The sequence below is a fragment of the Tachypleus tridentatus genome, chromosome 13, assembly GCF_004210375.1.
Source record: "Tachypleus tridentatus isolate NWPU-2018 chromosome 13, ASM421037v1, whole genome shotgun sequence".
NCBI classification, from domain to species: domain Eukaryota; kingdom Metazoa; phylum Arthropoda; class Merostomata; order Xiphosura; family Limulidae; genus Tachypleus; species Tachypleus tridentatus.
In genome coordinates this window covers 49,246,271-49,266,795 of record NC_134837.1, presented here as the reverse complement: position 1 = coordinate 49,266,795, position 20,525 = coordinate 49,246,271, and the positions used below count along the sequence as shown (strand labels likewise).

General features: G+C 32.1%; 2 protein-coding genes across 14 annotated transcripts in view; one reads left to right on the top strand and one right to left on the bottom strand.

Moving 5' to 3' along the window:
• LOC143240257 (E3 ubiquitin-protein ligase CBL-like) overlaps nt 1-16,463 on the top strand; it is a 76,938-nt gene extending 60,475 nt beyond the window's left edge. For 5 of the 6 annotated variants that reach the window (XM_076482415.1, XM_076482413.1, XM_076482416.1 and 2 more), the window contains 2 exons: nt 2,663-2,786; nt 6,546-10,052. In XM_076482415.1, coding sequence (XP_076338530.1) covers nt 2,663-2,786; nt 6,546-6,756 — 335 coding nt within the window. In that variant the 3' untranslated portion in view covers nt 6,757-10,052. Of the gene's footprint in view, nt 1-2,662; nt 2,787-6,545; nt 10,053-10,794; nt 10,893-16,182 lie in introns of those variants that run through there. The other variant, XR_013021685.1, reaches the window with a different exon arrangement.
• Nucleotides 16,464-16,553: 90 nt separating this feature from the next.
• The window catches only part of LOC143240260 (uncharacterized), a 76,080-nt gene continuing 72,108 nt past the window's right edge, over nt 16,554-20,525 (bottom strand). For all 8 annotated transcript variants that reach the window (XM_076482426.1, XM_076482421.1, XM_076482420.1 and 5 more), the window contains 2 exons: nt 19,812-19,920; nt 16,554-18,175 (listed from right to left, as the gene is read on the bottom strand). In XM_076482426.1, coding sequence (XP_076338541.1) covers nt 18,101-18,175; nt 19,812-19,920 — 184 coding nt within the window. In that variant the 3' untranslated portion in view covers nt 16,554-18,100. The remainder of the gene's footprint in view (nt 18,176-19,811; nt 19,921-20,525) is intronic.

The following is a 20,525-nucleotide window of genomic DNA, read 5'->3' as shown; positions in this document are numbered from 1 at the left end:
GAACTTCGTGTCGGTGAAGTTGTGCTTTCCGTAGTCCCTGAGGCAAAGTTCTTGAGGCTTATCTTTGGCCATAAGCTGACCTTTATAACAGAGATCAAGCAGCTACAAGTCAAGTGTATGAGGGCACTGAACATCCTATGTGCCTTCTCTTCCACTTCATGGGGAGTGGATTGCTTTTCTGTGCTAAAGATATATTATGCTCTCAATCAATCAAAACTGGGCTATGGGTTTCTGGTCTGTGTCTTTGCCAGGACCTTAGCCTTGAAGATGCTTTACCCCATTCATCATTAGGGACTTCAGCTCTCCACCAGGGCTTTTTGCACTTCTCCAGTCTCTTGTACACAGAAGCATACACTAAAGACAGTTGCAAATGGCAGAGTCTTAATGAACCTCTTCTGCCATTTGCAACTGTCTTTACTGTATGCCTCAAAACTTCTATCCTTACCACAACATCCCACCTGGGGTTGTGTTTTCCTTCCTCAGTGTGCCGTGCTTTTTCAGAACAGACAATCTACCATTTTTCAACTTGGCCTTTGTATCCAGGCACAGTTGGATGAATTGGATCTGTCCTTGGATGACATTGCTGTATCCACTAGTCAGGCCATCCCACCATGACATTTTACCATTCTAAATGTGATCTTTCTTTAAGTCATATGACAAAAGTGATGCTCCTGATTGGAAGTATCATCTTTTATTTGCTGAACATCTTTCAAACCATCCTTCCATCCTCATTTATACAAATGGTTCAAATTCACATAACTCTGTGGTTTGTTGTGATTGTGCACAGAATCCCTTCTTCAGTTTCTGTGTTCACTGCCAATCTGTATTCCATTTCTCTTGCCCTGGATCACATAGAAGCTAAGCAGTACTTGAATTGTACTATTTATACCGACTTGGTTAGTTCTCTACTGGACCTGAAATCACTTCACATTGATTCTCACCCTGTTCTTGCCTATATTCAAAACTGACTGGCCCATTTCTCTTTAACATCTGCTTCTATCCAGACCACGTTGGTATTCGTGGGAACAAGCTTACTGACACAGCAGCTATGTCTGTCTGCTCTGGTGCTATCACTGCTGTGCCTGTTTCATACACTGCTCCATGCCAGTTGGCAGTCAACTTGGAGTGAGCAAAGTGACAACAAGCTTTTCCAAATAAAATTATCTCTTTGACTTTGGCCGTCTTGCTTCCGAAAGAGGAAGTTGTTCTAACTAGAATACGTATTGGTCACAGTTTTTTAACTCATCGTTTTCTTTTATCTGGAACTGATGTGTTGTCTGTGTAACACTCAAGTCACAGTAAGCCACATTGTCTTGCTGTTGTTACGGTTCTCAATGACAGCACCATTTTAAACATGTTTTGTCTTAAGGTTTATCTATAATGTGTTATTGATGATGGTTACACTGTCCACCTTACAAATGTTTTTAATTTTTTTAATGCTATTTACTTTTTTTATTTATAAATTAGATTCTTTTTTAAAGTGATTTTCATTTAAGAATCAAAGTACAACTAGTCAGATTTGAAATTAGAAAATAGCTGTAATGTCAAATAACTCGAAACCAGGACTGGAAAGGCCAACTTCAGATGACTAATGCTGCTGTTTGAACTACCCGCAAGTTATCCTGGCAAGTTATAATAATTAAAATTTTGCTACAAGACTATTAAAACTTCTGTTACTTTACTTTCTGAAAATGGCCATAATGTCAAATAACTTGAAACCAAGACTGGAAAGGCCAACTTCAGGTGACTAACGCTGGGTTTTGAACTTATCTGTTAGTCATCCTGGTGAGTTATGATAAATACAGTTATGCTACAGAAAGTCCTCTACAACTTGTATTACTGTAGTTTTTCTCTTACCACTGTAGACTTGATATAAAATTTGGATTTAATGCTATTTATATTTTAATTCAAAAATTAAACTTTGTTTTGTTTTACTTTAATTTCCTTTTGTGAAATTTAATAATTTTACCTGATGTTTGGTGCAGATAGTGTAGTTGCTTAGTGCTATAAAACACCAAACCAACCACCCAATTTTTTGTGTCACTATAATTGAGCTTTAATATGTAGGAGACATAAACATTAAATAACTTAAAAGTGTTACAAGAAAGAAAACTGAACTAGAATTTTCAACCTGAATGACACGTGAGTCAAATTGAGAGTTTTAAAAATCATTTGATTCATATGTAGCCATTCCTAATTCTGAATGACCAGAGGGAAGACAGACAGTCACCAGCACCTACTGCTACTAAGAATTTGAGTGGCTCTTGGAAGTGTCACTTTTATAATGCACACACAGTTGAAAGTATGTAGAATGTTCAGCAGCAACTGGTTTTAGAATCTGGATCCTCGTTTTTGCAGCCCTGCATACTAACTACTATACTCTTACAAGACAGGAATAAATAATGAGGAAATAGTTTAATGTAAGTCTGGTCAAAGAGATATTGTACACTGTTTATTACTGATGTGTTTGGTGTGTGTTGAGATTTGTTTTTACATTAATGTGTTAGAGAGAAGATATTTTTAGTATTTCATTGTTGTGAAATTTAAAAATATTTTACAGCAATGATTTAAGTTGGTAGTAGGGAATTGAAATCCTTTTGGATAAGCATTTTGTTTTTTATGGTATTATATTTACAGTAAATATGTATTTTTTCTTCATCAGCTTCAAGTTCCCTATCAACAGGAAAAGCAATGTCAGAAGTTCATGAGTTTCCTGTTGGTCCTGCTACTTCATGCCAAAATGCTAAAAGCCCTGGAACTGAGAACAACATGAAATTAGAAAAAAGGTAGTTTTACAGTCATGGAAAAAAAATTGTTAGGTCAGACCACTTTTTCAAAATAGTTAAGAAACAAACTCTGTTGACTTTCTTATATGATGAAGTCCATGAAAGAGGTACAGCCATATGACAGAAGTCACACCTTAAATTTTTTGTACACCACTGATCTAATAAAGATTAAACTGGAATTATTAATCTTGTATTTTCATTTAGAATTGTTGTAAATCATAAACTATTTCTTTTCCAGTACAGTTTTGTGAATAACAAATCCACATAATATTTATCCCAGAATTAAGTGGTGGCCAAAGTTTTATCTAAGTTACTGTATTTATTACTAACAAAACAAGAAAGAATTTTCAGTAGTTATAGTACTTGAAATTCTTTTAAGCAGGATTATAGTAGATTAATCTATGAGACTTTTGGCATGGTCAAATATATCAGTTGAAAGGGTTTGACTTCCTAGTCCAAAACTGTAATTGAATCTCAGATTGGTCAAGAGGTGATGGAGCAATGAGCTAAAACTTTCTACTTGAAGAAAATCTCAGAGCCTTTCTGTGAGCTGCTATGACATGATTAAAAAAAAAAAAGGAGAGAGAGAGAGAAATATTTTAATAATAGGCTATCTTTTACATCCAAAGTATTAAGCAAGAATTTCAGATTAGTTGTGACTGACAAATTAGTGAACAATACTGCTGTTTTATCTTGTTAGTCATTTGTACAAGAAATATTTACAAGTTGATAAGAAAAATTTGTGATTTCTGAAAAACCATTAAAATTACAGGTAAAAGTCCTGTTGTACCAGTAGTTCCAAATGAAGAATAAATTCTTGTTTTACAGTGTTACTGGACAAAAATGATCACCACAGAAATAATTGTTGCTCTCCTTATTTTGAAAATATGGCAGTTATGGGATACAAGATCAGTGTGTGTGTGTGTTGCAATAAAATAAAACAAATTTAAAGCTTAAATTAACATAAGTTGCCCAAACACTGTGACAGTATATCTATAAAAGACATTTCTTATATATTCTTAAAGTTTCAACTTACTGGGGGATTATAAAGAATGTTTAGCTGTTCAGCACATCGTTTATCATAAATAGTATGGCATTGGAAGGGGAAAATTCACAGGGCTGATAAGGTTATCATGCAATGCACATACTGCACTTTTCTCATGTTGCCATCCAGGTCAACATTGGTTTTCTTTCATGTATTTCCAATGAGTATAAATTGACCTATTGATTATAGTAAAGCTCATTCAATCAACATTAAACTAACAAGAGGTGAACTACTTTAATGTTATTACATAAGAGAATAGAATGCTGAGACAGCTGTCTAGGGTGCCTAACATCTACAGAGGAACTTGGTTCAAGTGTTGCTCTGCACAAGTTCTTGAAAACATTTGAAGAGACAAGTTGCACTTTGATTAGCCACAAATGAGCAGATCCCCAGTAACCAATGAAATTTTTTGAGAATAGACATATTTTACCAAAACAATCCAGCAAAATTGCATGTGCATGATGCAGTGCACATTATATCACCTGGTGTTTGTATTTGCCAATTTCAATTGTTAATAAGGATCTTTGGTCAACTTTGTGATTTTTTTTTTACAGGCTGTATCATGTTTAAGTACTGAAAGACAATGATTTAAGTCAGTATGTTAATTTTGTGTAGTAGTTAGTAAGGATCTTTGGTTACTTTTGCAAATGTTCTTTTACAAGCTGTGTCATATTTCAGCACTGAAAGACAATGATTTAAGTCAGTATGTTAATTTTGTGTAGTAGTTAGTAAGGATCTTTGGTTACTTTTGCAAATGTTCTTTTACAAGCTGTGTCATATTTCAGCACTGAAAGACATTGATTCAAGTCAGTATGTTAATTTTGTGTAGTAGTTAGTAAGGATCTTTGGTTACTTTTGCAAATGTTCTTTTACAAGCTGTGTCATATTTCAGCACTGAAAGACATTGATTCAAGTCAGTATGTTAATTTTGTGTAGTAGTTCTTGGGAAGGATGCAAGCCAATTAGCAATGACCTCCTAATATCTTTTAGACTGATAAAGTAAACTGCACCCTTTCTGGAAGTTTTAACACATGCAGCTGCATTATCTGGTTGGAAACTAATCCATATGTAACATATACTACACACCTCTGTGATGAGTGTTTTGTGGTTTTACAGTAAAGTTTGTTATTGCATAGTATCATGCATTTCTCACAGCCAGTGTGAAGTTTGTGCTGTAACAAAGAAATGTGATTTTCATGCAGGATAAACAGTTGAAGCATGTCTGTGGGAGCACTTTCAGGACAGAATCATTTCACATCAATTTTCTTGTAAAAGGTCACCTGATTCACTGGACCTAACACTAGCTGGTTTGCAGTTGTGGGAGTATCTGAAGTTATGCATGTATTGTGGGAAGACTCATGCAATCCAAGACCTAATATGTACAAGCTGTGGGAAATGACTAGCATACCAAATGAGATGCATTTTGTTGCTGTAATGTCCACTGTCACACAAAGTCCTGCATTCTAAATGCTAGAAAAGCATATTTTAAAGAATTGCTGTGATTTATTAATGTTAGAGTTTAGTGGCAGGATATGACAACTTTGGCAATTGAATTTGTATGTCACCTTTAACACTCTTGCACAATATTGCTTTCCTATGTCATATTCTTTGAGGTATGGCATCCTGAACTGCAAAAACTTTATTTATAATTACCCTTTATGTTTAGTTTTGTTGTATAATAATTTAGTAATTTTAAACCTTTTTTCCCTCTCTTTTCATGGTATCCAAATAACTTAAAGCCATCACCACCTATGCACTAAGATGACTTTTTACATGTAGTAGATAGTTAAAAGTGAAGAATAGTGTTTGGTCCTTCCTAGGTAGAATAAAAAGTACTTGTTTTTAGCATGACCTGGTGGTTAAAGTACTCAACTCACAATCTGCATGATTAAACTCAGGTGCTGAACATGGTCACTCTTACAGCTGTGTGGTATTTTCATGTGATTGTTAGTCCCTCTATTCATTGGTAAAGAGTAGCCCAAGAGCTAGCAATGGGTGCTGTCACCTGGTTGCCTTCCCTGATGTAAGTATTCCAAAATTTGAGATGGTGGCAGGTAGCCGTAGTAGTTTTGCCATAAACTTAAGAAATTATTATTAAGTATATAAAAAGTATGTGTGTAAATCACAAAGGTCTTGTATTCCATCTGTCTTTCAGAAACAAAATTGATGTTACATAAAATACACAAAAGTTAAAATACAAGATCTTAAAAGCTTCAACAGTGTTTTGCTTCAAAATAGTCTGTGTTGTAAAATGTTCTTCATATGTTTCTTACATTATTGTAAGGAACAGTTATTATTGCTGGAAGCCTTGTGTTCAAATGTTTGATATTTAAGACAATTGTTAGATTCAGGAGTATAAGCTTTAAATGTTTTTTACATGTGTGGTCACCAGTCAATCCTTTTGCCAGCTTCTTTTCAAAATATATATTTGTGAATTTTGTCTATTTGGTCAAGAAGTAGTAAATTCAGTATTTTCTCTGTTTATTTAAAACTTTTTTTATATTAATATATGCCAATATTCTGTAATAACACTAGATTTTCAAGTTGCTCTTAATATGTAATGGTGTAGTATTTCAAAGTGATTTGAATAATAAAAAATATATTGATCTTTTAACTAAATATTTGGTGAGTTTTCTCTTTAAAAACTCATTTGTTAAGATTTTCTCTTCTCTGCATATTATTTTGTATTTACATAGACTTATCTATAACTTCAGGATACGTCCTGTGAAGCCACTTGGAACAAGCTCTTTAGAGAACAAAGAAAATGATAGAGTTAGTTATGAGAATCTTCACATGGATTACATTGCTGCTCTTACTTCAGAAGGTTACACACAAGATGCAGTGATTCGTGCCCTAGGTATTGCTAGGAATAACCTAGAAATGGCTAGAGACATCTTGCATGAATTTGTCAGTAAACAGAAGTGACTGGAAGTTCATTCTTTTTGTGAACAAATGCTGCCTCTTAAATGTGTTCATCTGAGATGAAACTTTTATAGGATCTGATTGTCCCATCCCATCTTTCTGGAAGAAAAATTAATCTATTTTTGAAATTTTTTTCCAGCAGTTTTTGAAGGATAACTATGTCACGCAAAATGTGAAGCGGGTATTGAGAGATTATTGTTGTGGAAAAAAAAGTTCTAACCTAGTCAGTTAGTTTATTATGTAAGTCGATTCTTTATTTCCAGCTCAAGTTTTCATTCTGCATTTTTCCCATTACACAAGGTTAAAGTGATATTTGCATAAATGTTTACATACTCTCCATAAGTGTTTGTAAGTAGAGATGATAATTTGGTGTTCAAAAGAAAGTCGTACTAACTAAAATTAGAGAAAGCATTGACTGGCTTGTTTTTCATTTCATCAAAGCAGTGTTTTTATAATGTATTTTTTTATTTTTCTGTGATCCAAAAATACTTTACTTAAAACATGAATGTTTAATAAAAATTTACATATGAGGAATAGCTACTACATAAGCATAGCATTAGGCCATATTTATATGTCAAGAACAATAAAATGTTTTATTTTATGTTTTTTATTCTCTGATATGTGGAGAAATGTCTTTGGTTTGAAAATTTTGCCATAAATGTCTTTAAAGAAATATAAAAAGTAATTAATTTTAATAATTATACTTTAAGGTTTACCAAGTATTTTAAATAAAGAAATATCTAATTGTTATTAAGATGTTTTTGTTTTTAATAGCTTGCTTATTATGAAATACACTGCTATAAAACCTTGGTCACAACTGCTATCAACATACCAGTGATTTTTCTACTAACTTTATTCATCCGTTTCCAATTTCTAACCAGTGCATAGCTTCATAATCATAAGATTTATTACTACATTTTTTATCCCTCAATAGTGTTACACGTGTGTGTGTATGTAAGTATATATAGATACATATATATATTAATATGAATATGTAAATGAAATTATAACTTTCTTTGTATTGTATAATATGTTTAAGATTGAAGCTCATAATTTTGTTTCAGATGTTGTAAATAAGCAATGTGTTAGTATTGTTTAAATTACTGTAAAGAGTAGAAACACTTAACTAATTTACAGATAATGTTAAGAAGTATATTAAGTATAAATAAATGAACTATATATAAGCTTCATTTTTGTGAAGCTTTTATAAAAACAGTAATAGCAAACAAAAATACACCCACACACACACACATGCACACACATGTATATGAATATATTGTCCCATAATATATATATAAAAGCTTATCAGTCAGTTGTAATTGTAGATTAAATATTGTTATGCAACATTTTACCCAAACACTTGCATCTGGTACAGTTTTTGTTACCCGACAAATTATCCTGAAGAGGGTGTAAGCATTGTACAGTAAACAATCATTACAAACTGTGATATCTAAACACTTATAAAAGAGCATGATGGTATTATGTTACTACATCTTCACTTTAATTTCTGATATATGAAAAAATAGAGTTAACTTACATATAGACGTGATGATGGTTTTTGTTGTTCTGTTTTTAACCATCTAATGTATTGAATTAGAAATTTATTCCAATATTTATCAAATACTGCAGTCAAGTTAATTATTTATTATTAGATACCCACATTTCATTTGTGCTTTTTACTTTTATTTCATAGTTAACAGGTTAATAAATCTTACTACAATTAACTAACAATAATATTTTAAAATAATTGTTCTTATGTACCCTTTAATTCAAGTTTACATAATAAATGCTTAACAAATCTTTAAGTGTCATTTTAGTGTAAAACGACTAATCTGTTAAATCAGTGATGCTTTTTACAAATAGGTTTTAAGTCATCAAAAGCTGCATGCATATGCAGTGACTTGTGGTAGATAAAAAAAGATATATCTGAAATATTTAACCTTCTATTGATTCAAAATCCATAATGAAATAATTCCAAAAAATATAAGAAGAAAAACTTGTACAGTCAAGTATGACCTTAATCAATTTTTTTTCTCACATCCTTGTTTATTATGTAATAAACTGTGGTGCAAATCCTACAGAATACCCAAGAACGTTGGAAAGAAATATTAGCTTTTGCAACTACATTAACTATGTGCAATACAGTGTCTTCCTTTCACAGTCTCTATGTGTTGCATTATTTTATTTTTTTATCTTGACTGTTGTATAAATATGCAAATACTAATGCAAACCAATTACGCATTTTTCATAGTGAAGGAAATCTTATTTTCATATCAGATATATATATATAATCTTTGAAGATGCTATGATTTTATATATATGACTTAACAAAACTTTGCTTATTGTGCCAAATATACCCATGCTTTAAAATGTGACATGAAATATCAAAATAATGGATTTAACTACTCATATATTTAGATGGTTTGAAATACTATAATTATGTCAGACCACTTTAAATTGTGATGTGTGGCAGGAAACGTTTTAATTAACGTTTATTATATTTACTCTATTTTTTTCAAAGTACATTTATTGTAGCTTTACTCAGGTTTTTCCTTTGTAGTGAGAGATGTATTTTTAATACACCCTTCCATTTCTCAAATTACCAATCTCCTGTGCTTTCAAAATCTTTTCAACTTGTATGTTAGTGCACAAGCTTAATATGATTATACCTGACAAGAACAATTTTAAGTGGATAGAATCAGCAGTTTTTATTTGAAATTCTTAAAAGCCTTACAAACTGTTATAGTTTGTACATTTGTGATACACTAATAAATTTATTTTGGCTAGTGCTTGAATAATGTTTTTATTATCCAAGTTATGATGCCTTTTTAATGTATTGTAATTATTTTGTTTGCATAGAACATTTTTCCAACAAACAACTAGACAATGTCATGTGTTACCTATTTATTGGTGTTGTTTTCACAATTTTGAAATAAAATACTCTCTTTACAACTAGTCCTCTCTCTTGCACTGGTTAACATCCTTACATACAAGTTGTATTGCAGTTTCATTCAGTGCATAAAAGGGAAATCACTGAATGTATTGCAACATGTTCTATCCACACAACCTTGCTTTTATATAAAATGTAAATATGTATCACTTTCTTTAGAGCCCCTGTACTGTATCATGTTTAAAGTTCAAATTGTGTACTTTTCTCCCACCCACCCCAAGTGATGTAAATACGAGATATATCATTGTCCTTTAAAGTATTTTGCCTAGATTGCTGAAGAAAAACTGAAACTAGGACAGTGTATTTATCTGTACAAGCTGATGTGAATAAAAAGAAAAGAAATTATAAATTTGTATATTGTTTACTTCATTTTTTTTCCCACAAAATATTTGTATTTGATAAATGCAATATTCTTGTGTTAATATTTTATTTATTGGCAGATTTTCAGTCTTGTCTCCACTGCACAGTGAGATTAAGAACCAACCCGTACTTCTAGAAAACTTAAACATTCTCTTCTCTGGAACCACAGATTATGAACTCTTTAGTGAAGAAAGTCATTTCATTTTTTTAACAAACACCCAACACTAAATAACAACCTCAACTCATCCTTGTTGTAGTTATTTTAATCAGTTCTAGATTCTCAATGTTTTCATTGTATATTTATTATTATTTTAAAGATACAATATTTAAGCCTTTTTTTTTATAACAGTTTCTCTTAACAATGTTATTTGTTAAACATGAGTATGCCTTAGGTTTTATTGTACATTCCACTATATTGTTACCATCTAAATCTATTCTAAATTTCTGATTGAAAACAAAAACTTGCTCAATGGTAATGTTGTTTTTTTTTAGTTCAAATGTTATGAACTAATTTTTATGGTTGTCCATCATTCATGATGGAATTTAAGAAATTCTGAAATGACTGTATTAAAGATGTTTTTTGATATTACTGTGTTTTTAATATTTATTATAAAACATTTTCCATCTGATGAATCAATTGTAACAAAATTTACTGCTACTAAAGCTTCAGTTACAACTTAATACTTTTACATGAGGAAACAATTATTATATTGCTTTCAAACAATTAACAGTGTGCCGGGAATGTCATGCCAATGGAAAGTCACAGTTAGGTAGCTTATGGAGGAGTGAGAGATGGCCCTTGGAGAAATAAGAAGTTCTAGAATTTGATGTAAGTTCATTTCATTTGATTAAAAATGTAGCCAAGTAGACCTTGTACCTCACTTACCATAAAATAAAAAACATTTGTTGCAATTTTAAAGGTACTGACTTCTAACTAAACATTTTGACAATAAACCTTAATCATTGTGTATTACATAAGAAATATCTGAGAACTTTTCTTAACAATGAGAGGAATTTATGTGCTTGAAATTTTAAATCTGGCCCAGCAAGCAGAACATTAATTTCAGATCACTAATGTAATTACACAGGTTTAAGTTCCAAGCAAATAACAAAACGTTATTTTATCCAGACTAATCCACCCAATGATAAATTAGGTACTTGTCTTTATGTTTTTCATCTGTTATGGTATTGTGTGCATTATACAGAGATTTCCAGATCATGTTGAAAGTTAAAGACGAGTATAATTAAATTGGGTGGATAGTGTGGTAATATAGAAAGGGAGTTATTTGCTTGGAACTTAAATGTGTAATTCACTAAGAATTGGCAAGTGATAAATACCAAATTATGTTGTACTTTTAAAGTTATGTATACTGTATGTAATCAAATGATTAATTATACCAGTGAAATGAATGTTACACATACCTTTAAAATAACAAAGACCCATGGTAAACTTAAGTGAATAGTATAGGACAAAGGATCCTGACTAAGATAATGAAACTTAGGAGCCCAAATAAATATAGTTAATAATATTAACAATAAAAATATTTAAAAAGTATAACATCTTATCTTTCCAAAGTCAACGGAAAGTATTTCAAAATGTGTGGGCCTCCAAACTCGAGTCAAGGTCTGAAGGTCAGCATCTTGAACAACAAATCTACTGACAAAATAAAGCTTATAATTCCTCAGTGGAGTACCACCATATGAAACCTGTATAAATGTGCTGATAATATGCATAACCCCGAAAGCAGTTACTCAAAACTTAGAATTCAAAATAAATGTCTTTGCAAAAATTTTTTTTTTTTAAATGAAGTAACAAGTTCCATAACTGGATAAAAATATAATATAATTACACTTCAGAATAACTAAGTTACAACTATCACTATTGTATAGTAAATTAGTTGAGAGAAACTGATATAAAGATACAGGAAAAAAAAACAAAAAAAACTTGAAGAAAGTCCAAACTAAACCAGTTATATTTTAGTAAGAAGTCACATGCTTCAGGAGGATGTGTTACACTCCTATTGGTGAAGGCTTGTTGCATGATGATTTAAATGCAAGTCACAGTTGAACAATATTGAACAGAGTACATGATAATTCAAGGATTGTGGAAGTTAGCATAGAGAGAGGAATTATCAGCTTTATTTTGTCAGTAGATTTGTTGTCCAAGGTGCTGACCTTCAGACTTTGACTCGAGTTTGGAGGCCCATACATTTTGAAATACTTTCCGTTGACTTTGGAAAGATAAGATGTTGTACTTTTTAAATATTTTTATTGTTAATATTATTAACTATATTTATTTGGGCTCCTAAGTTTCATTATCTTAGTCAGGATCCTTTGTCCTGTACTATTCACTTAAGTTTACCATGGGTCTTTGTTATTTTAAAGGTATGTGTAATATTTATCTTACTGGTATAATTAATCATTTGATTAACTTCATTGCTTTTCTTCCATATGCATGTTATTGTTAATACACAGTTTTATAAAATAATGTCTCTTTCATTTTCATTATTTTTTATCTTTTTTATACTTCTTCACATTAACTTGGTTTTTATGGAACCCAGGAGCCAGAGTCCACACACAGTTCTTCTCCCAGTATTGTACATAGTTATTGTTAGGTTATGGTTTTTAATTTAGAGCTTAGTGATATACTTTGTCCTGCACTATTTGATTAGGCTTAACAAGTGTCTGTTATTTTCAGTTTACCTGTAAACATCTAATACTCATATTTATTTCACTACACAGTTTCCTAACACTTACAATATATTGACTATTTCATTTTTTATTATTTATAATTCTTACCATTAATTTCATTTGTAAGTGGCCCTGGGGGGTTGGTGCCCATCCTACCTGCTCTAAATATTGCTTGTTTTTCCCCTACAATAATCAAATCAATTCCTTTAGGGATTTTCTGGGGTGGGACACTGTCTTGTACCATTTGTTTACTATCCACTTCTTACAGGAACTTCCAATTGGCCTTTTTGTTTTCTCTACCGGTCCTTCGTTTGTTTCACTCTGATACATTGTCATCTTAATTCATTTTCAATGTTCTGCAACTTCCTGCTCTACTTGTGGATTTCTCTATTTGTGATGGATGCTCAATGCTGAGTGGAAATCTGGATTAATCAGTCCTGCCTCAATCACTTCTTTACTATTCCTTATTTTAATATTAATGTTTGGGCTATTTCTCCAGAACTGAGAATGCCCATGTTACACATTCTTATTTTCAATTTCTCTGATGACATCTTAGATTTTTTCCCCACCTAATTCAGTACCAGTTTCATTCCTTGATCTCTTGGACTTGGTTTAGTTCCATATGTCTTATCAAGCTGTGGGCATTTTACCAGATTTCCACATTTTGGGTGATTTTACCAACACCCTTACTTGGGCATCTAGTTCTGTATAGCTGTTACTGAATGGAGGTGGACATAACAGTCATATGTTCCTTCCACAGCCAACTCAGACGGTTGGATTTGCCAGTTATATACATTTTTCCCTGTTGCATACTTTACATTCTTGACTATTTGGGAAGTCTACTTCTAAACATTCCCCTCTATTGAGACCATTTGCTCTCCTACTTCAATGGAGTTTTTTTGTTATCCAAGCCATTGCAGTTAATTATCTTACTGCTAACAAGGTTTCAATGCACTAGAGGTGTGTGGGTTATATGAGAGCACTTCTCCATTTAAATATAGCACATGTGCAATATTTTCAAGAGATTTGCATGACCCATGGTTTCCTTTGGATTTTCCTCTTAATTTTCATTCTTCCCTCTTCAACTATATGTGTTGGTAGTTGAACATATCTCCCATGGTGTTGGGTTTACTGCTTCCTCCATTTTGTCAGAGTTGTTTCTCTTCCCTGATGCTCATCTCCAAAGTTCATGGGTGTGGTTCTAACAGTAGGACACTTTAGGACAGTGGTCTATAGTTGATTATTACGTTAATACCCTGGCACTTCTGTCAGTCCCACCTGCTTTATTTCATTCTCTTGTCTGGATTTTACTAGTTATGTTTCATTTTGATGATTCAACATTGGTGGTTTATATTACTTGTGGTAGACAGTGGATCTTCATTTTCAAACCCACACTTGACATATGTCTGCTGGAGTGTCATGTTCTAGGTGCTTTTGCCTTTACTGCTAATCATTATTCCATTCCCAACATTTTCTCCCAAGGAGGGGCCTCTAAGTCCTCAAGTCATCAGCAACTCAGCCTCCTCTGAGGTACTCCCCTCCACAGGAGGTTTTTGATTCCTTTGAATGAATAAAGTTACTTCTTTGGTTTTTGGTTCATCATCCACATGCCCTGGCTGTCAATACATTCAAACAGGATTAGCTCCATTTTATAACTTTTAGTTTTTCTCATTCCATCAGTATTATTCCAAAGATATTTATCAACCCATGTCATTTTGGGTCACATCTTTATGACTGAACTGAAAAAAAACAGATTTGTTCCAGCCAGGAAGGATCAGCGTGTTTTTGTTCTGAATCGATTTTGCTAACCTACAGTTCTAGGAACTCATGGAACACATTTTTATTTTTTGTTTCTGGTCATCTTCCACCTTTAATCTTGGTTAGATCTGGGTGACCTTCTCTGTCTAATACATGATGTGGGTTACTTCACTGCTTTCAAAACTTCTTTCCATTTCCCATGATTTTATTCCTTTACACCACTCCATTGTGATTTTTTCCTATACTCATTGGGTTTAGACTGTGATTTGACTGGCCTTTTATTCCTTTTGTCTTCACTCCAATCAGGCACCTTCCCTTTCACCTGCATATAAACTCTGTTGTTTGTTAGAAGTTATTTTGTCTGTTTAGCACTGGAACATCATCTCATATGTTCACCTCCCATTCCATGCTTTGAATAGCTGTTTTTTTCTTCTAGGGGTTTATCTATCTGTTGTCATCCTTCACTCTTTGGTGAGACTAACTGGGTAAATTTCCTTTCTTTTGTTATATAGCATATTTTTCAGGACCTGTTCCTTACTTTGACCAGGATTCCACTTTGTAGTGAATGATACCTACCCATATGTACTTCATTCACTTAAAATTGTACTAAATCCTGCACTTCACTTTCATAATTTCCATGGTCACAAAAGGCGCATTGTTCATTACAATAAAATAAACTAGAGATGTGATGTTCCACAAGGTATCTTGTAAATTATTTCCTTACAATAAATTTGCTTCATGAATGTGACGTTTCAGACAGTACCAACCAATGGAACTGATGGGTAAAGCAGCCCACTTATGCCATTTCTTAGACTGAATAAATCAGGTTTGGTCTGCTTTTCAAAATAGAGTGTTCTGTCTGTGATATAGATGTTTCTTCAGACTCTTCCCCCTTTTTCTTTCAGTGGAGTATGGAAGTTCTTACCTCTATTGAATTCCAAGCTGCTGGGATGGTAGACTGTGGAGATATACTACTCCTGAATGGAAATATATGGCACGAATAATAATAAAACAATTCAATTGCAAGTAGGACAGTGGTGTTCTGCTGGTGTAGATGATGTCTTCCAATATGATTCTCCATCTCTGGAAAGGTCTACCTGAGGGGCTGTTGTAGCATTGGAATGAGCTGTCAAAATTGCAGTTCATTCCTCTGATCAGAATCTTTATCTTATCTCTGTATGGATGTTGGTTTTCAGCAGCTGAGTTTTGGATGCAGTTTACTTGCCATGGATGGTCTTTGCACCCTAGTCACTCTACACATAGAAGCACATCCTATTTTCTCTCTTTCTCTCATATTCATGTAAAATCAGTGAGATTGAAATTCAGATATTACATGATTTGAATCACTACCCAACCATTTTTCCTCCCTTTTCCAGCCCATGTCTATGTAACCTCTTTCCACACTGGATGAAAAATATACCTGGTACAGAAATGGTGCATTCTCCCATGTATGATCCTCTAATGTAAGAATTTCCTCTTTTATGGTGTTCTTCAGACATTCTTCAAGGATGCTGTTTTCTCTTCCTCTCACTGGTCCTTCTATGTACTGAATGTGGAATTCTCACTATTTATGTTTAGACTGAATAAATCAATGTATTGTATCAGAAGTTATAATTTTCCTATAATGGAAATGTATTTCCATGAAATACTTACTTTCTTCCTCCCCACAGAAAACCAGTATTTCGATGTTCTGCCAGACTTAAGAGATATTTTCGTGGAATTGAATAGAAGGAGTCATGTGGATCAGGAGGGTGTATCACACTACTACTGGTGAAGGGTTCTTGTACGATGTTTTACATGTGACATGCATTTGAACTATGTTGAATGTGTGGCACTTGGGAGCTCAAAGCTGGTGGCATGCAAAAACATTTTTGCATATAGACAGGAGCACTGAATAAAAATATCTATTTTTGTGAGAGAAGGTAAGTACCTATTGGAAATACAGTTTTGAAATAGGAAAACTATAACATTTGACTGTATCAAATTTCTCTTTTAGTTGAAACTGAATTGTAGTTAAAAATAAAACATTCACAATGAGTACTTTGTTGCACCAATATATTTATTCCTTTGTCTTTCTATTGATACAGGATTTTATGTACAAGATACATAATACTTTTGATAACTAACTCCATCACTTGTAAGTCACTACTACTTCCATTTTTAATTTGCCCTTTTTACTTGCAAATTGTAACAATCATGTATTACCATTAAATGTAATCCACAAACATACACTTAAGTATACACATCTTGGCACTGCATGATTATTGGCTAAAATCAAATTCTTGAAGAAATACCCACATCAGAATAATAATTCCTAAATACAAATCATCCACATTTTCTTTTGAGTCCAAAAAACAACAAAAATTATATTAAGAAAAATACAGCAGCTCACATAATTCAATCTAAAAATGGATACCTTGAAGACATTCTAAAATAATAATCAGAAAAAAAAAAAAAGGTTTGAAAGCAAAACCAAAAGTACAAGTTAACACAGAACAAGAGAGTTATTTGTCTAATCTTGAACAGGGATCACCATTCTGATTTTTCTTTTTTTACCATCACAAATTTCAATAAACATAATGCTCATAGCATTTATTCACAAAAACCTGTTCAATATTTTGCATCTTTCTCAGTAGATCCAATCAATAAACAAATTAAAACATTGCATCAACTAATATTTTTGATTATTAACTGAAAAGGATCAAAAAGCTTCCAACTAGTTTTGAATACAGAAAAATCTTCATGTTTAAAATATACTCAGTTCATTAAACATATCCATTATACAAAGTTATGAACTAAAGATCATAGCACACTGAATTTTGATCAACAAAATATCAGACATGATAAAGTTCTAACAGTTTTCCCTACTGATGTATTATGCTGAGTTATTTAAAACTATGAAGCATGTAGTCTTGCATGTTAAACATTTTTATTTAAATAAAAATATTTAAACAGGCTTACAGTCACTGAGAAGGCCCACCAGGCCTAGCTCCTTAAAAAAAATTGCTTTATCATTTATTCAACATTTCTATGTTAGTACAAAGTTTTTGTTGAATCCAATTTTATATTATTACATGATTTCTTGCATCTTAATTATCTGGTTCAAACTGTACAAGTTTCATTTTTCTGCTCAATAAGATGAAACACTAACAAGAAATCTTTAATCATAATTAAACTTACCCACTCAAATTTCAATTTGAAAATAACTGCTTAAATTTTCAGTAATTTAATGCTTAACATATTATTTACACAGAAGTAAATTATTTGAGAGAATATAAAAAGTATCAATTAATGGAACCATAACTACATTTAATTACTGAAATCAGCACTGTCACAGATTAAGAGAAAGAGAAAATTTTCTCTAGTATATTATGGGCCAACTTCTCATTTTTTTTCATTATACTTTGCTAAATTTAACTTGCAACTAAAAACTTATTTTAAAATTTAAAAACAAAATTGTACATTAATGCCATCTTGGAAACTTAGTATGCTTCCAATTTAATACCCTACTATTTTATTTTTTCACAAGTTATATGGATGAGTACAAGATAATGCACAAACATGTCTGCTGTAAGTTACTGGATGAACCTAGTCAAAGTCTTCTTCAATCCAAGCAATAATCTTCCCATCCCAGCTAGGAAGAATCTCATCATCATGGATAACCTGCAAAATTACATAAATTAATAGTTGTTTTTGTTACCAGTTGCCTCATACAAGTAAGTAAACTAAATTTCTTGGATGGATGAAGTGCATCATTCCAGTCTAACTGCAACTGTACCCTTGACATCACCACTGGTCCAAGAGTGATTTCTATTTCATATATCTGTAACTTCAAGAAAACTGCCAAAGCAAATTCAAATGGATCTGTATAAAGTATCTGAAAACATGTATTTATGTGTGCAAGTTTTTTTTTATCTGTATGCTTTTTAAATAACTTTTAGAAATTAGTCAGTTACCTTACTCTTGCTAAATAATTCAGTGTTTGTTTTTGGTGTAAAACTACCAAATGGCCCAGCATGGCCAGGTGGTTAGGATACTCATCTCATAATCTGAAGGTCACAAGTTTGAATTCCTGTCACACCAAACATGCTCAACCTTTCAGCTGTGGGGGCACTGTAATGTGATGGTCAATCCCACTGTTCATTGGTACAAGAATTGACAGTGGGTGATTATAACTAGCTGCCTTCACTCTAGTTTTTCACTGCTAAATTAGGGATGGGTAGTGAAGATAGCCCTAATTTAGCTTTGTGAGAAATTCAAAAGAAACAGAGTTACAGAATTTATTATCTATGCAATGTCCACTGAGGGAAAGTTAAATTCCACATTTTGGTGCTCTGTATATCCCTAAGCTTACTCTTGACTCAACAGGAAACAATGTATTTTGACTGTCATTGAACATAAAACTACACAATGGAAAATTTGTGCTCTACCCACCACAGGTATCAAAAACACAATTTTTAGCATTATACTTGCTGCTGAGCCACCTATGGCATTATTAAGACTATTATGGTAACATTAATAAAGTATGGACACTAATTAAATAATAAAATTATTTGATGTAAATTACCATATTAGCTTTATCAAGTCTATCAAGATACTGTGAAAAGATCTAAATGCATCATTTTTATAACAGATTTATTGTTATATGAAAATCATTTTCTTAAAAATCATGCAGTTCAGGTAAAATTAAAACTTTATTTTAAAAAGAATTTCACATTAACATACTTTTGTATTAATATTCATAATTATACTTCATTTCAATTTCAAAAGTGCACAATTTTCATATGATGATTCTCCAAATTTTATGAACAATAACAACTCAAATTATCAAACACCATTTGTGCATTTATGACATGTTTCTGTATGCAATAGTATGAATTACTATTAAAGCTAAATTCCAATGGGTTTTCCTGAAAATATGTTCAAAACACCAGGCTGCAATCTATATATACTTTTGATTAACAACTACAACCATGTTAAAGAAAAAATCCAAAGCATTTCAATTTGTTTAATGAACCATAAAAGCATTACTATATTCCAACTTCCATGATGATGAGAAACCAACTTGAAGTAAAAATGCATAAAGGTGGTTGGTATTGGTATTAAAAAACTAATTAAAATAAAGTACAGAACGTTTCAACCTTCTTGGGTCAAAAGATGGAGATGACCTATTAAGGTCAAAATGTTCTGTACTTCATTTTAATTAAAGTTTTAATACCAATATCAGCCATTTTGAGAATACATTTTTATCTCCCAACTTCATAATTTAACAAAACTGCAAGTTACAAACACAGTTTACCTCTTCCTTTATTGCCCCATACTCTTTGTCAAAGGTTTTGAAATGGTAACGAAAGTTTCCTGATCTGTTAAATAACATTTTGAAATCTCCAAGGCTGATATCACCAATCCTAATTAATAAAAAAAATACAAAAAGAAGAGATAACACGAGAAAGCATATAATGTCATATTCAGTGTTTTAGAAAGATATTTATCTCAACTATACTAGACCTTTTACAATTTTTGTTGTAAAAATATTTATACATCCAACTTACTGACAGTTTTATCAAAACATAACATTTGTCATATTCTGTAATTGTCGTAAAAAAACAAACATCATACTGTGAGGAAGTAATTACTATTTGTTTTTAAGTCAAGATTTACTTACATTTTGTAAAGTTAATTTCTGTTGTTTGGTTGAGCTGTATTATTGTTTTAAACACCATCTCACCTACCTCTTGGTGTACATTACATTGACAGTTAATGAAAATATAAAATATTTATGCTTTTTTATTTTTTATTAATTGATATTAATGCAGAAGTACATATTACATGTAAGTGTATGTAGTCAGAGTATCAAACAGACATTTCAAACAAATGATCACCACAATGCCCCAGAGTTAATGTTATTGTAATGACCACTCAAGTCCACCAAATTGATTGAATATGTCCATCTCCTGCAGCAAAGCATACTATGGTCCTACATCTTGTACTGTTTACCAGAAGTCTGATCATG